The 17827-nt window shown below is 42.2% G+C and overlaps 1 protein-coding gene across 1 annotated transcript in view; it reads right to left on the bottom strand.

Moving 5' to 3' along the window:
- The window catches only part of LOC125452339 (dynein axonemal heavy chain 8-like), a 1009221-nt gene that overhangs the window by 577318 nt on the left and 414076 nt on the right, over positions 1–17827 (bottom strand). Inside the window, exons 22-29 of the mRNA XM_059645685.1 lie at positions 9519–9630; positions 9137–9238; positions 6147–6268; positions 4878–4926; positions 3493–3644; positions 2752–2880; positions 1386–1521; positions 706–900 (exon numbers count right to left, since the gene is read on the bottom strand). Coding sequence (XP_059501668.1) covers positions 706–900; positions 1386–1521; positions 2752–2880; positions 3493–3644; positions 4878–4926; positions 6147–6268; positions 9137–9238; positions 9519–9630 — 997 coding nt within the window. The remainder of the gene's footprint in view (positions 1–705; positions 901–1385; positions 1522–2751; positions 2881–3492; positions 3645–4877; positions 4927–6146; positions 6269–9136; positions 9239–9518; positions 9631–17827) is intronic.

The following is a 17827-nucleotide window of genomic DNA, read 5'->3' as shown; positions in this document are numbered from 1 at the left end:
TAGTACAAACATCCAAATCATTTGTATAAATTATAAGCAGTTGAGATAAAGCACCAGTCCATGTGCCATGTCATTTGTCTATCATGCTACCCAGAAATTGACCTAAGCCTGTTAACTCACCAATCTTTTACTCATACAAAAATGTTGCCCCCACACCATGAGTATTTATTTTCTGCAGTAATCTTAGCTCAACTGGAATTCAATTCTCTGCATTGTGGGTTGCTAGTTCTCAATTGCTTTCAAAATGGACAGGCACAGGAGCATGTCTCAAACATTAATCAGGCTTTGGTAAATGACAACAAATTTCTAAGACAGAATCAAATCATGTTATTAGCCAAATCATTGATTATTAATTTCTTTAACTATTTCAATTAATACCAGCAGAGTTTTCAATATTTATGCACTATATTGACAATTCTTTAAGATGGCTAGAAATATATCTTAAGTCAACATACTTTGAGTGATAACGACGATTGTGGCTTCCAAGATGGCAAAAGCAGAGTAGGCAGCGTTCGGACTCATCAGCCTCGGGCTTGTTCATCTGTCTGTTATTTTTCTCTTTTTTTTACTTTTTTTCTCTCCTTACCACATTTTTTCTAAGATTTTAAAGTCTTTTATTTAAAAAGAAAAGCAGCTGAGAGCCCAGAGTGGAGTGGAGCAACTGAGAGCTGGAGCAGAGTGGGCTAAAGGCCTTGAGTGGCTAACAGCCTGAGCAGAGCAGGCTGGAGACCTGGAGTGGCACAGAATGGCTGAGAGGCAGAATGGAGCAGGCTGATGGCCTGGAACAGTTGACAGCCAAGGGGAGCAGGCTGAAAGCCTGAAGCGGTATTGAGTAGCTGAAGGCTGGAGACCTGGAGCAACGTGGAATGCCTGAGAACCCAAGTGGAGTAGGCTGGTAGCCTGGAGTGAGCAGAGCGGCTGAGAGTCGGTGTGCAGCAGGCTGAAGGCGGGGAGCGGAGTGGAGATGGTTGTTGAACTGGGGTCCGCATAGACGGTAGGCAGATTGAGAGGCCGGGCAAACCACATGTGGAAGTCCCTGAGCTGATCTACTGCAATGTAATGTTTATCTGTAATCTGCTTATCGGGCTGTAACATTTATCTTTCACTACGATATATCACTATGTCTTATTTCTAACTTATACCAATAATCACTGTAAGGTATTGCAACTTATTTTCTTTGTTACTCCTCTTTTTAAACCTAAGATGTGTACGTAGGTATTTTGACCCTAAGAAGACACCATGAGAGGTGACATTAAAAATTTTTCACTGTACTTCTGTACTTGAGCATGCATGACAATAATTTTAAATTCTAATTCTAAATATCTCCGGTTTACCTACTCTAATCTCATAGGTTATAAATGCCTTTGAAATGGCATTCTACTTACCAGGTTCAACATCAGATTTTGTGGTGTCGTTAATTATTTCAGAGATTTCAATAAATATATCCACCAATTTGTTCACAGTTTTTTCAATATATCCAGCTTTAGGAGCTAAAATGTCTGCCCATTCTCTGCAGCTAACCTGTAGAACATAACGTATAACAAAACACGTCACCATAAACAGAAATATTAGATGACAGAATCAAAAAACTGTTATGCATTGAAGTAGGCCATTTTCCCAATCATATCTATCATGATTCTTTAAATTAACTCATGGCTCAGTGCCATTCCCTTTCCTTTTACCTATAACTCTATGTTTTATTGAACCTACTGCTGCCACTTTTCCAGGTAGTCCATTCACTGTGCAACAGTTCTTGCTCACATAACAATAGTTTCTTTATCTTACACCTTTCTCTTGTATATTTCATTCTCAATCCTTTTTTGAGAAGGAATTGTTTCTCCCAGTCTAATCTGTCCAACCATGTCATGATTTTGAATATTTTTATCAAATCTCCTCTTGGCTTTGTACTCTCCAAGGAGAACAGACCCAACTTCTCTGAACTGCCTTCACAACTGAAGTTTAGTATCAATGGAACCAGATGACTAGAAAGCTGATAAGAAAGATAGTTTAACATTGATCAAATATAGGAGTATGATGTCTGAATTGTCTGATGGTATTAACCTACATCTGCTGCCATTGTGTTTCTAGGTGATAGAGGTCATGGGTTTGGTAGGTGTTGCAAGAGGAGCCTTGGTGAGATACTGCATTGCGTCTCACAGGGATATATAATGCTAGCACTGTCCAGCAGTGGTTAAAGGAAGTTTGAGGTGAAGGTGGTGGATGAGCTGGCAATCAAGCATGCTGCTTTGACCTGGGTGGTATCACGTTTCTTGAGTGCTGTTGGAATTGCATTTATCCAGGCTAATGGAGAGTAGCTCATCACACTTCTGACCTATGCCTTGATGGTGGGCAGCTGTTGGGTAGAAAGAAGGTTGGTTACTTATTTTAGAATTCCCATCTTTTACCTGTTTGTGTAACTACATTATTTAGATGGCTGGTCCAATTTAATTTCTGGTCAATAGTACTCTCCTGCAGGAGTTAATTCTGGGGCATTCAGTGATGTTAGTGCTATTAAATGTCAATGGTTAGACTGACTTTTTGGGAATGGTTTACGACTGTGTGTCTGGCATAACTCAATCCTTAGACAGCACCCTCCAAACTAATGGTCACTATCCATCTAGAAGGACAAGGACAGCAGATATACAGGAACACTACTGTCTGAAAGTTCACCTCCAAGCCACTCACCATCCTGACTTGGAAATATATCAGCATTCGTTGAGTATCATTAGATCAATATCCTGAAATTCCTACTCTGGTGGCATTATGGATCCAATTACAGTACTTGGACAGAAGCAGTTCAAGAGGGCAACTCACCAGCGCCTTCCAAAGGGCAGCTAGGCAAAGGCAATAAAGGCTGGTCTTGCCAGCAATGCCTAAGATCTATAAAAGAAGAAATAAAACTTGAATAGCAAGTACTGGCAGACACTGGAGTCAGAGATATCCAAGCGTGGACCCAAAGGTACACAGCAGGCCAAGTAGCATCAGAAGAACAGGAAAGCTCATGTTTCGGGTGGGATCCTTCAGAGGTAAAACTTGGATGTTGTTCACATCTCCTGCATATGGGAATGATGGTGGTGGAGTAGGGTACTCCAGCAGGAGGTAGTCCACTCTGCCCATTCTTCCTCTACTTTTCTTCACTTTTTTATCCTCCTAATGTTTTACTATCTTCTTTTTTCCTGGCCTCCAATGACCCCTGGCCTTCAGTGCTGACTCCCTGCCTCTAGTCAACTCCTAGCCTTCGACAACTGGCACAGCAGCCTCCCGGCATGGCGTGGCAACCTCCAGATCTGGCGGCATGGCCTCCCTGCATGGCATGGCCATATTGCAGTCTAGTGCAGCAGCCTCCTGGTATGGCAGGGCAACTTCCCAACTGGCTCAGCGGCCAACCGTAATGTCCTCCTGGTGTGATGTAGCAACCTCCTAGCCTGGCAAATGGTTCTCCTGGCATAGCATGGTGATCTACTGGCCTGGCATAGTGGCCTACCTGCCTACTGTAGCAGCCTCCCAGGGAGGTCTCCTGGTGTGGCATCCTCTCAGCCTTGCATGGGGGTCTGAAGCAATCTGAAGCAATCTCCCAGCCTCATGATCCTCAAGGTGGAGGGAGCCAGAGCCTGGTGGGTCTGGAGGCTCAGTACCAGCATGGTCTGGGTTGAAAAACCATGGTTCTAATTGCTTTCTTCTGCAATGCTGGACATTTTATTTCTCTATTTTCTAAGATTTTGTAACTAAAGAAGCTATACCTTGGTACCTTTGTACCTAAGATGGCACTGTGAGTGGCGACATACATATTTTCACCTGTACTCATTGAGTATATGTGACAATAAAGGCTAATTTGAATTGCTTCAAACATCAATAAACATCTCCACTTCTGATTTTACGATGAAAGGATATTGTGTGTAGTTTTGGTCGCTTTGGGTGTGTAAGTTTTGGAGAGAGTGCAGAGTACAGAGAAGGTACACCAGGATGTTGCCTGGTTTTGACAGCATTGGCTATGAGGAAAGCTTAGAAAGGCTAGAATTGTTTTTGCTGGAAAGGCAGCAGCTGAAAGGACGCCTGATAGAGGTTTACAAAATTATGAGAGGCATAGATAGGTGGATAGTCAGTGGCATTTTCCCAGGGTTGAAGTTTCAGTTACAAGGGGGCACAAGTTCAAGGTGAGAGGGGGTAAGTTTAAGTAGGATGTGTGAGGTACGTTTTTCCACACAGAGAGTGGTAGGAGCCTGGAACACACTGCTAGAAGAGGTGTTGTTAGCAGGCACATTGGCATTTAAGAGCCATGTGGATGGTGACATGTTTTGGGAGGAATCAAGGGATATGGACCAAATAAGGGCAAAAGGTTTGTTTTTTAGATTAGTTAAAGCATGATGATTGGCACAGGCTTGGAGGGCCAAAAGGCCTGTTCCTGCACTATATTTCTCATTTGATTTTTTTATCCTTTTTGATATTGATGAAACAATTGAAGATTATTGTGCCAATGACACTATTCTGATAAAATCCTACTGAAATGTCTTGTTGCAACTTGATTCTGAGACAATTAGCGAATCATAGAGTCATACAACAAAGAAACAGGCCCACCATGTCTATGCCAACCAATAAACATCAAACTGCATTAATTATATTTACTTACACCTGGTCCATAGCCTATTATTCCCTTGCATCTTAAGTGCTCATCCAAATGCTTCTCAAATGCTGTGAGAGTACTTGCCTCTACCATACTCTCAGGCAGCATGTTTCATGTGCCTATCACCTTCTGGGTGAATTTGTTTTTCTCTCAGATCTCCCCTAAACCACTTGCTCCTCACTTTAAAGCGTATGCCCTCTGGCCATAGACCCATCCACCTTGGGGAAGAAATTTTCATGATCTATTCCATCTGTACCTCTCTTAACTTTGTATACGTCAATCAGATCCTCCTCCTGTCTTTCATGCTTCAAAGAAAACAAATCCAAGTCTATCAGTCTCTCCTAATATCTGAGAATTTTCATCCCAAGAAACATCCTGGTGAACTTCCCGTGTCCTCTCCAGTGCAATTGTGACCTTCCAATGTGGTGACCAGAACTGCACACAGTACTCCATCTGAGGCCTAACCAATGTTTTATAAAGTTATAACAAAACCTCCTTGCTCCTATATTCTACACCTTAAGTAATGAAGGCAAGCATCCCCTTTGCCTTCTTCACCACTCTGTCTACCTGTGCTGACATATTTAGGGCTCTGAGTTTGGACACCAAGGTCCTTAGTACTCCCGAGGGACCTAACATTCATCATGTATATTCTTCCCTTTTTAGACTTCCCAAATTTTCTTTTATATTCATTCAAAGGATGTAGCCGTCACTGGCCAGGCCAGTATTTACTACCAGTCTCTAGCTTCCAATGCCAATGATCCACAAGAGAAGAAGTAAAACTTCGATATTGTTCACATCTGTTGCATGTGAGAATGAATTATTTTATGGTCTAAGTGTCCAGAAAGATGCTGAATATTGTGCAAACATTAACAAACCTCTACTTCTGACTTTGTGATGGGTAGGTCATTGATGAAAAAATTGAAGATGATTGCGCCAACAACACTACTCTAACAAACTCCTCCACATGAAATGTTAAGTGGGCAGTTAAGATTCAATCATGTTGCTGGGGGTCTAGGGTCACAAGAAGATTAGATTGGGTAAGGATGGCAGACGTACTTCCCAAAGAACAGGAGTGAACCAATCAGTGACATTAAACTCTTAATCCCAGACTTCCTTTTTATTGACTTCATATTCCAAAGTCTGCCATGGGAAGATTTGAAACCAGGTCCTCAAGACATGAAATTAAAAAAAATTAACTATGAATGCTGGAAATCAGAAACACAAACAGAAATTGCTGGAAAAACTCAGCAGATCTAGCAGCATTTGTGGAGAGAAAGCAGAATTAATGTTTTAAGTCCAGTGACTCTTCTTCAAAACCCTGAACCCTTCAGAACCCAGAATGTAGGATTCTCAAGAAGGGTTACTGGACCAGAAACATTAATTCTGCTTTCTCTCCACAGATGTTGCCTGCCCTATTAAGTTTTTTCCAGCAATTTTTGTTTTAGTCTCTAGGACAATACCTGGGTCTCTGGATTAATAATCCAGTGATAATATCATTAGGCCATCACCTCCCCTTATCTATCACCTCATGTTTATCAGGATTAAATTCCATCTGCCAATCCTCTGTCCAATGTAACAGCAGATCATTATTAGACTGTAGCCCGAGACTGCCTTCCTCATTGTCAACAACACTAATTTTCATGTGATCTGTAAACGTATTAATTATAACTGTTACATTCACATTCAAGTCATTAATGTACATAACAAACAGCAAGGATCTCAGCACAAATCCATGTGGGACACAGCTGGTCACAGGTGTCCAATCACAAAAACAGCTCTACACCATCATCCTTTGCCTCCTGGTTGTAAGCCAATTTTAGATGCAGTTTGCCAACTTGCCTTGGATCCCATGAGCTCTTAAAATCCACATGGGATCTTGTCAAAGGCCTAACTGAAGTTCATGTAAACCATATCAACAGCATTACCATCATCAATACGTTTAGTCACTTCTCAAAAAACTCAATGAAGTTCGCCAGGCAGGATCTTCCTCTAACAAATCTGTGCTAGCTAACCCTGATCAAATCCCTGCCTTTCGAAGTGTTGATTAATCTTGTCTATCATAATTTTTTCCAATAACTTCTCAACCACTGAAGCCAGACTAACTGATCTGTTAATGCCTGATCTATCCCTTGCCCTGCTTGAACAAAGGAAGCACATTAGCTATGCTCCAGTCAGCTGGCAATTCATCCGCCAGGGCCCAAGCAATCTCCTTCGTTGTCTCCCTCCACAACCTGGATTATCTATCAGACCCCAGGGGATTTATATGCCCGTATTCTCACTAAAACATCTAATACTTCATCATTATTAATCTTAACATATTCTAGAACCTCGCAATCCTAACTGATATCCCGGCTACACTGTCTTCCTCTTCTGCCGATATAGCTGAGAAATATTCATTTAAGAGCTCACCCACATCCACTGGCTCCATGGACTGGTTATTCTTTTGGTCTCCAATAGGTCCCACTCTTTCCCCAGTAATCTTTTTTTATTCAATTATGAGACATGGGCAATGTTGGCTGACCAGCATTTATTCCCCAGCCCCAGCTGCAGTTGAACAGAGTGGCTTGCCAGACCATTTCAGCAGGCAATTTTCAAGTCACATGGAAACCAGACCAGGTGAGGATGGCAGATTTCCTTCCCACAGATGGGTTTTTCCAACAATCGGCAATGGTTTCATGACATCCAGTCGATTTCTAATTCCTTTCGAATTCTTTTATTAAATTCAAATTCCACCACCTGTCTTGGTGGGATTTGAATTTGGGTCCCTGGAATATTAGAGAACATTAGCTGAGTTTCTGGATTAATAGTCTAGCTGTAACACATTAGGCCATTACCTTCACACTCTCCTTTTAATCTTAAAGTACTGATAAAAAGCTTTGGTTTTTTTTAATCCCATCTGCTGAAGATATTTTCTTTGCCCTCCTAATTTCCCTTACATCAACATTCTACACTCTCTGTACTTTTGAAGGGCCTCCCGTGTTTTTAAAAGACCTGTATCTGATATATGCTTCCTCCTTTTTCTTTATCAAACTTTTGATATCCCTCAACTTCCATGGTCTCTTAGACTTGCTGCCCTTACCCTTCATCCTGAGAGGAACACGCAGGTCCTGAATTCTCACTGTACAATTTTTAAACTACTCTCACTTTCCAAATATAGACTTACCTGCAAGTAGCAGTACCCAGTCTGTGTTTGCAAGGTCTTGTTTTTAAAGATATTGAAATTGGCCTTTCCTCAATTTAAGCACTTATCCTCCACACTATCATGATCTCTTTCTGTAAGAACTTTAAACTTTCAGAGTTATGATCATCAGGCCTAAAATGCTTACCCACTGTAATTTCAATCACTTGACAGTCTTCATTTCCTAGGATTAGCTCTAGGGTGCCCTGTCTCTGGTAGGTCGATTTAAATACAGCCACAAAAATCTCTCCTGATGCATTATAAATACTGCATTCCATTTAATCCTTTCATATGAAAATAATCCCAGTTAATGTTAGCAAAGTTGAAGTCCCCTCTAACTACAACCTGGTTCTCTCACACCTTTTTGTGTTTTGCCTACATATTTGTTCCTCTATCTCACTTTGTCTGTTGGGAGACATGTACTATAATCTTGGCTTATAAGGTCTACCCAGATGGCCTCATTTAAAGACACCTTCCCTCATTACTACAGTGATGATTTCCTTTACCAACAATGCAATGTCCCCACCCATCTTACAGCTGTCCCCCATTCCATCTGAAATTTCTACACCCTGGAATGTCAAGCTTCCTTCAATCATGTCTCAGTAATTGCAACAATATCATTTTCCATTATGTTGATCAATGCTCTAAATTCACCCACCTTACCAGTCAAACCCCTTACATTAAAATTGACACAATTTAGCATTCTAGACCTCCCATGTGCCTTATCTTGCCAATGTCTTCTCCTCCTACTAGATTGACCTAGCATCCTCCTATATCTGATTGGACCTGGCTCTCAACTTTACACTGTGCATCAAGCCCTGCAAAAATCAGTGTAAATCCCGCCCTCAGTCCCAACAGCATAAGCAAAAATCCCAGCAAGAATACTGAACGCATTCCAGTTCACATGCAGTCTAGCCTACACAGGTCGCACTTCCCCGAGAGACTGTCTCCATGATCCAAAAATCTAAGGCCCTGCCATCTACGCCATCTCTTTAGCCACAAGTTTGCCTGATTTATCTTCCTACTCCTATATTTAGTAATATGTGGATCTGGAAATAACCCAGAGATTACAACTTTAGTAGTCTTCTTCTTTAGTTTACTACCCGACTCTTTAAATTCCTGATGCAGGACCTCACTTCACCTTTTTCCCATGTTGTTGGTACCGACATATAGCATGAATGCTGGCTGTTTACCCTTCCCTATCAGAAGGCCCTGCAGTTGCACTATGACATCCTCAAAGCTGGCACCAGGGAGGCAACTATTTGAGACTCTCATTTGCTGCCACAGTTCCCCTTACAATCAAATCCCCTATCACTAAAGGTCTCCCAGTCTTTTACCTCCCGTGTAGTGCAGCAAAGCCAGTCGTGGTGTCACAAACTTCACTATTTCTATTTTACCCCGAGAGGCCATTCTGTCCCACAGTAACCAACATGGTCTATCTGTTTGAGAAGGGGATGGCCACAGGGGATTCCTGCACTGCCTGCCCTTCAAAAACCACAACCAAGTTCTTTTGTGCATGGTTTCACTCCAAACAGTGGACAATTCACCACATCCACGCCCCCAACATCCATTTCCTTTTCTCTCTACTTAAACTCAAGTTCCTTGATGCCAAATTCGATCATATGCTTCCTTGATGTCAAGGGTATTCATTCACACTGCTGAAATTCAGCTCTTTTGTCTATGTTCGAGTCAATACTATAATGAGATCAAGAGACAAACGACCCTCGTCGAATCTGAAATGATCTTCAGTGAGCAGGTTATTCTTTTGTAAGTGCCACTTCACAGCATTATAGATAATCTCTTCCATCACTTTGCTGATGAGTAAGAACATCTAGATGGATTGAAGCAATCTTACCAAGCTTTTTACAAAATATACAATCTCTGCTGTATAAAAGGAAAAGTGCAGAGGATGAATGAGAAAACTATCAATCCACTGACATGCTGATTTGAAGGTTCAAAACCCAGGATCGCCCTCATAACTGCATTGTGAACGCTCTTACACTCCTTGGTCTGCATTGATTCAGGAAGATAATTCAGCACCACTGCTACAAGGACAACTAGGGATAGAAAACAAATGCTAGCTCTTTTGATGATGTTCACGTTGAAGAACCAACTTCTTAACAATTCTTAATCCATGCCATGGAAACATTCACAAAACTTGGAAACCATAATATTTTGAAACACTCCCTCCACCGCTTCTGCTTATCTATCCGAGCAGCATACTTTGTCAGAAATCTCTGACAAATTTGTCAAATACAATTTTATTTTTGTAAAACTGTGCTGACTTTGCCCAATCATATTATGACTGAAGTCAGTGCTTCAGTGATGCCATTTTAAAGACTTGTGTTTTGTGTGATCCCATAGCAATATTTTGCAGAGTATGAAGCTGTTGAGCACAGCGTTTTGGGGAGAAGACCCGATTGCTGAAAGTTGGGGGTTGAGGGGATGGGGTGGGGGTGATCCTTTACTTTTTGACTGGCGTGGGTGGCACTATAAGAATTGATGAAAATTTTCTAAATCAAAACAAATATCTTTTCTCAGGATTCTATTGCAGCAGCAAATAGACATCAGAGATTATTTGATAAGACCACTGTCATCTATAGAAAATGTGCAAGAATGTGAAGAAGCCTGATAGCTGTCAGAAATCTATCCCACCAACATCTCACACATTGCTGCATCAGAGGTCATGATCTCAAATGCTCGTTTCATAACCGCATGTGTCAACATTCAGTTTGTAAAGCCCTGTTCACATTTTCCCTCCTACTGATGCCAGACTCAATGACAAATAATTTATTGTTCTTTTCCTTGTGACTTTCTTTCGAAAAATTGGAAAATTCTAGAAGACCAGAAGCACTGCATCGACTTTCTTGCGGGCACCTCTTTTAAAATATCATGGTATAGGTTATCAGGTGCAGCTTTTTGTCCTAATAACTTATATAGCAGCATTTTTTCATGAGTATCGGTTGTGAGCACAGTGACCCTTCTTCAGAACTGACAACAGCTGGGAAAAGATCATATTTATGCTGATTACAGGGGAACGTGTGGGTAAAGGAGTAACCAGATTGATGAGCATGGATCTCCGAGAAAGAAAGAAGTTAGGCAGTAGGATTGAGCTAGTAGGCCAAATGCATTAACTGTAATGAAAGCAATCTAAGTCATAACAGGCATGTTGTTAAACTTGAAAGGATTCAGAAAATATTTACAAAAGATGTTCAACATGGTGCTCAGTTACGAGTGGTGTACTACAAGGGTCTGTTCTGGGTCCTCTTCTATTTGTGATTTTTGTAAATGGTTTGGATGAAGGAGTGGAAGGGTGGATTAGCAAGTTTGCGGACGATACGAAGGTGGGTCGAGTTGTTGACAGTGTGGAGGGTTGTTCTAGGTTACAAAGAGACATTGATAGAATGCAGAGCTGGGCTGAGAAGTTGCACATTGAGTTTAACCCTGAAAATGTGAGCTGATTACTTTGGAAGGACAAACTTGAAAGCAGAACACAGGATTAATGGAAAGATTCTTGGCAGTGTGGAGGGGTAGAGGTATCTTGGGGTTCATGTCCACAGTTCCCTGAAAGCTGCCACCCAGGTGGATGGAGTTGTTAAGAAGGCGTATGGTGTGTTAGCTTTCATTAATAGAGGGATTGAGTTCAAGAGCCGTCAAGTTATGCTCCAGCTATGCGAAAGCCTGGTTCGGCCACATCTGGAGTATTGTATCCAGTTCTGGTCACCTCATTACAGGAAAGATGTGGAAGCGGAAAAGGTGCTGAGGAGATTTACCAGGATGTTGCCTGGAATGGAGGGAAGGTCTTACGAGGAAAGGTTGAGAGATCTAGGGCTTTTCTCTTTAGAATGACAAGGATGAGAGGTGACTTGATAGAGGTGTACAAAATGATCAGAGGTATAGATAGAGTAGACAGTCAGAGACTTTTTCTTCAGGTGGAGGGGACATAGTTTTAAAGTGAGTGGAGGTAGATATCCGGGAGACGTCAGAGGTAGATTCTTTACTCAGAAAGTGGTAGGGGTATGGAATGCATTGCCGGAGAGGGTAGTGGTATCGGCCTCATTCGGGGCATTTCAGCGGCTATTAGATAGACATATGGATGATAGTATAAGGCAGCGGTGGAGGTTAGATAGACCTTAGGTTTCGGATAGAACATCGCAGGCCGAAGGGCCTGTACTGTTCTGTGCTCTATGTTGTACAAGGATGGTGTCGGTTTTATAGGGTTTGAACTATAAAGAGAGATTGAAAAGCCTGATGCTTTTTTTCCAATGGAGGGACAGAGGTGGAGGGGTTACCTTATTGAGGTTTATAAAATCATGAGGGGCTTGAATAGGTTGATCCCCTACGTGTAACAAAGTCCAAAACCAGAGGCCATAGGTTTAAGGTGAGGGGGAAAGATTTAAAAATGACCTGAGGGACCACATTTTCATGCAGAGGGTGGTGCACGAATGGAACAAGCCACCACAGGAGATGCAATGACATCATTTAACAGGCATCTGTATGAGTACACAAATAGGAAGGTTTTAAAGAGAATATGGGCCAAATGCTGGCCAATGGGACTAGATCAGTTTAGGATATCTGGCCAGCATGGACAAGTTGAACCGAAAGATCAGTTTCCATGCTGTATAACTCTGACTATGACAAAATTCTACGTCTTCCTGGAAAGAAGGTCTGAGCTGTCCCTCACCTGACCAAGTTCATCTTCATTTTGCACCATTTCTCCATTTACTGCTCTCACTTCCTTCAGATTATATGTGCAGCCATGGGTACACACCTGGGTCCCCAATTATGCCTATAACTTTGTTGAGGATGTGGAAGATTCCTTGTAGCCATCTTAAATGGGTTTCTCATGACAACTCATTCTTCAGAAAATCATTGGCATCATTACTTCCCTCTCACATTCAGAGCTATAAAAATGTTATCAATTTCCCTGCCATAAGACATAAGACCAGAAGGAATAGGAACAGGAGAAGGCCTTTCAACTCTTCAAGCACAATCTGCCATTCAATAGGATCAAAGCCAATATGTCCTATCCACTCTCCAGTAATTCTCCATTCCCCAACTAATCAAAAATATATCTACTTTAGCCTCACATATACACAAGGACTCTGACCCATGGCTCTCTACGGCAAGGAGTTCCAAAGACTCACAACCCTCAGAGAGGAAATTCCTTCTCAACTCAGTCTTGAATTGACTCCCTTTTATTCTGAGACTATGCCCTCTGATCCTAGACACACCCATGAGGAGAAACATCCTCTCAGCATTTTGTAGTTAAACCCCTTAAAAATCTGATCTGTTTCAATGACAGCACCCTCATTCTTCTCAACTCCAGTGAGTAGAGTCCCAAACTGTTTAGCCTTTGCTCATAAGACAATCCCTCCATACCAGAGATCATCCTTGAGAGTCTTTTCTGACCTGCCTTCAATGAATAAGGAGACCAAACCTGCCCAAAGTACTCCAGATGTGATCTCACCAGCACCTTGAACAGTTGCAGTAAGAATTCCCTACTCTTATACTCCAAACCCTGGAAAAGCCAACATTCTTGTTCGTCAAACTTAATCAGTCTTAATCAATCAATTAATTAATTAGTTCACTCGACTCAATTAAATAATCTTAATCAGTCTTTCTGATTACCTGCTGCACCCATGTCCTAGCTTTCTGTGTATCATGCACAAGTACCCGCAAGTTCCGTTGAATTGCAGTTTTCTGCAGTTTTTCTCAATTTAAATAATAGTTTTCTGTTCTCCCTTCCAAAATGAAATACTTCACATTTTCCTATGTTACACTCCATTTGCTAACTTTTTGTCCACTTACTTAACCTATTAATATCTCTCAGTAAACCATTTGCTTCAAAATCTCCCCTTCCCCCACCGCATCCCAAAACCAGCCCAGTTCGTCCCCTCCCCCCACTGCACCACACAACCAGCCCAGCTCTTCCCCTCCACCCACTGCATCCCAAAACCAGTCCAACCTGTCTCTGCCTCCCTAATCTGTTCTTCCTCTCACCCATCCCTTCCTCCCACCCCAAGCCGCACCTCCATCTCCTACCTACTAACCTCATCCCACCTCCTTGACCTGTCCGTCTTCCCTGGACTGACCTATCCCCTCCCTACCTCCCCACCTATATTCTCCTCTCCACCTATCTTCTTTTCTCTCCATCTTCAGTCCGCCTCCCCCTCTCTCCCTATTTATTCCAGAACCCTCACCCCATCCCCCTCTCTGATGAAGGGTCTAGGCCCGAAACGTCAGCTTTTGTGCTCCTGAGATGCTGCTGGGCCTGCTGTGTTCATCCAGCCTCACATTTTATTATCTTGTATCCCTCTCACGTTGTCTTTCCATCTAGGTTTGCGTCGTCTGCAAATCTGGCTACAGCACATTCACTTTCTTCCTTCAGGTCATTAATATATATTGGAAATAGTTGCAGTCTCAGCCTGATCCCTGTGGAACCCCACTGGTTACAGGTTGCCAATCTGAAGAAGGTTCTGCCCAGCCGCCTATTCTCTATCCACACCAATGCGTTAACTCCAACAATATCACCTCTTGGAAGAAAAAGGGCTTTTCAGTGATAGGCAACATGGTTTTGTGCAGGGAAGGACATGTCTTACCAACTTAGTAGAACTCTTTGAGGACGTGACAAAATTGATTGATGAAGGAAAGGCTGTAGATGTCATATACATGGACTTCAGTAAGGCGTTTGATAAGGTTCCCCATGGCAGGCTGATGGAGAAAGTGAAGTCACATGGGGTCCAGGGTGTGCTATCTAGATGGATAAAAAAACTGGCTGGGCAACAGGAGACAGAGGGTAGTAGTAGAAGGGAGTTTCTCAAATTGGAGACCTGTGGCCAGTGGCGTTCCACAGGGATCTGTGCTGGGACCACTGTTGTTTGTGATATATGTAAATGATTTGGAGGAAGGCGTAGGTGGTCTGATCAGCAAGTTTGCTGATGACACTAAGATTGGTGGAGTAGCTGATAGTGAAGGGGACTGTCAGAGATTACAGCAGAATATAGATAGACCGGAGAGTTGGGCAAATAAATGGCAGATGGAGTTCAATCCGGACAAATGCGAGGTGGTGCATTTTGGAAGATCAAATTTAGGGGTGAACTATACAGTAAATGAAAAAGCCCTAGGGAAAATTGATGAACAGAGATCTGGGTGTTCAGGTCCATTGTTCGCTGAAGGTGGCAATGCAGGTCAATAGGGTGGTCAAAAAGGCATATGGCATGCTTTCCTTCATTGGGTGGGGTATTGAGTACAAGGGTTGGTAGGTCATGTTGCAGTTGTATAGGACTTTGGTTCGGCCACATTTGGAGTACTGTGTGCAGTTCTGGTCGCCACATTACCAAAAGGATGTGGATGCTTTGGAGAGGGTGCATAGGCGGTTCACCAGGATGTTGCCTGGTATGGAGGGTGCTAGCTATGAAGAGAGATTGAGCAGATTAGGATTATTTTCATTAGAAAGACGGAGATTGAAGGGGGACCTGATTGAGATCTACAAAATCATGAGGGGTATAGACAGGGTGGATAGCAAAAAGATTTTTCCCAGATTGGGGGACTCAGTTACTAGGGGTCATGAGTTCAAAGTGAGAGGAGGAATGTTTAAGGGAGATATGTGAGGAAAGTTCTTTACACAGAGGGTGGTGGGTGCCTGGAACACGTTGCCAGCGGAGGTGGTAGACGCAGACACGTTAGCGTCTTTTGAGATATATTTGGACAGGTACATGGATGGGCAGGGAGCAAAGGGATACAGACCATTAGAAAATAGATGACAGGTTAGTCAGAGGATCTTGATCAGCGCAGGCTTGGAGGACCGAAGGGCCTGTTCCTCTGCTGTAGGTTTCTTTGTTCTTTGTTGTTCTTTGTTCTTTATCATGTTACTTTTTACCTTTACCTTACCTTTTACCTTACATATTACCTTTTGTGAGGTACCTTGTCAACGATTTCTGGAAGTCCAGATACAACACATCCTCTAGTTACCCTCCCTACACTCTGGTTGAGACTTCCTCAAAAAACACTAAGAAATTAGTCAGACATAATTTCTCTTTCATGAAGCCATGCTATCTCTTCTTGATTGGATTATGAATTTCCAGATGTTCTGCCACTATTAATAATTGATTCCATTACATTTAAAAAATAGATATTAGTTTAATTGGCTTAATACCAGAGGATATTGGCCCACTTTATGCCTCCTTCCTTTTTCAAATAGGGGTGTCACATTGGCAGTTTTCCAATCCTCTGCTACTTCTCCAGAATCCAATTATAACCACACATCTGCTGTCTCTGTAATTACTTCCTTCTGAATCCTCGGATGCAAACCATCAGGGCCAGGGGACTTACCTGCCTTTAGGCCCAATAGTTTGTCTAATATTGTTTCTCTAGTGATGGTACTTAATTATTGCCTTGTATTCTTTAGTACAAATGGAATGTTCAAACTATCTTCTACCACAAAGACTGATGCAAAATATCTGTTTAATTTCTCTGCTATTTCCTTGTTCCCCATAATTATCTCCTCATTTTCAACTTCTCTGGGACTGGTTTCTTGATCTCTCGTTTTTTGAATATTTTTAAAGAAAACCTTATTGTTAGTTTTTATGCTCCTCATGTTCACCCTCATTTCGTTTTCTTTCTTCTTAACTTTTTAATCCTCCTTTGCTGCACTCCAAATTTATCCCAGTCTTCAGGACAATCACAGATTTTGTCCTCCTTATATGCTTTTGCTTTCAACTTAATACTCTCCTTAACATAATCAGATAACAAAGTGTGAAGCTAGATGAACACAGCAGGCCAAGCAGCATTTCAGGAGCACAAAAGCTCCAAGCTTCTGTGCTCCTGAGATGCTGCTTGGCCTGCTGTGTTCATCCAGCTTCACACTTTGTTATCTTGGAATCTCCAGCATTTGCAGTTCCCATTATCACTCTCCATAACATCCTTGGTTAGCTATTGATTGTATATCCCTCTCTTAGAATCTTTCCTCCTTAATGGGATACATTTTTGTTGAGAGCATCATGAATTATCACCTTAAATATCTGCAATGCTTGTTTATTGCCTTTCCTGCTAATCTATTCACTCACACAAATTCAGCTAATTCTGCCCTTATTTCATTGTAGTTCCCTTTATTTAACTTAAACACAGGAGAAAGGAAATGAATGTGTTGTAGCCAAATTTGCAAACAACACAAACACAGGTGGAAAGGCAATGTGAGGGAGATACAAATGGTTTAACATGATGGCATTTCTGGGTAGGTCAGCTTTCATTGCCCCCATCTGTAATTACCCAGAAGGGCAGTTAAGAATCAAGCACATTGCTATGGGTCTGGAGTGTCATGTAGGCCAACAAGGTAAGTATTGTATTTCCTTTCCTGAAGAACATCATTGATCCAGATGGGTTTTTCCAACAATTACCAATAGATTCATAGTCATCATTAGACCTCTTAATTCTAGATTTTCACTAAATTTAAATTGCACCATCTGTTGTGGTGTGATTTGAATCCAGGTCCCCAAAACATTACTGAGATCTTTAAATTAACAGCCAAGTGATAAGAGATAGTAGGAACGGCAGATGCTGGAGAATGTGCTGGAAAGCTGACGTGTTGGGTCGAGACCCTTCTTCAGAAATGGGGAAGGGGGTTCCGAAATAAATAGGGAGAGAGAGTGAGGCATATAGAAGATGGATAGAGGAGAAGGTAGGTGGAGAGGAGACAGACAAGTCAAAGAGGCGGGGATGGAGCCAGTAAAGGTGTAGGTGGGGAATTAGGGAAGAGATAGATCAGTACAGGGAGGACAGACAGGTCAAGGGGGCGGAATAAGGTTAGTAAATAGGAAAGGGGGGTGTAGTCTAAGGTGGGAGGAGGGGATGGATGAGAGGAAGAACAGATTAGGGAGGCAGGGATGAGCTGAGCTGGTTTTACGATGTGGTAGGGGGAGGGGAGATTTTGAAGTTTGTGAAATCCACATTGATACCATTGGGCTGCAGGGTTCCCAAGCGGAATATGAGTTGCTGTTCCTGCAACTTTTGGGTGGCATCGTTGTAGC

Source organism: Stegostoma tigrinum, chromosome 4, assembly GCF_030684315.1.
Source record: "Stegostoma tigrinum isolate sSteTig4 chromosome 4, sSteTig4.hap1, whole genome shotgun sequence".
NCBI lineage: Eukaryota > Metazoa > Chordata > Chondrichthyes > Orectolobiformes > Stegostomatidae > Stegostoma > Stegostoma tigrinum.
Note: the sequence above shows the minus strand (reverse complement) of the source record. Positions and strands in the feature narration are given on the sequence as shown.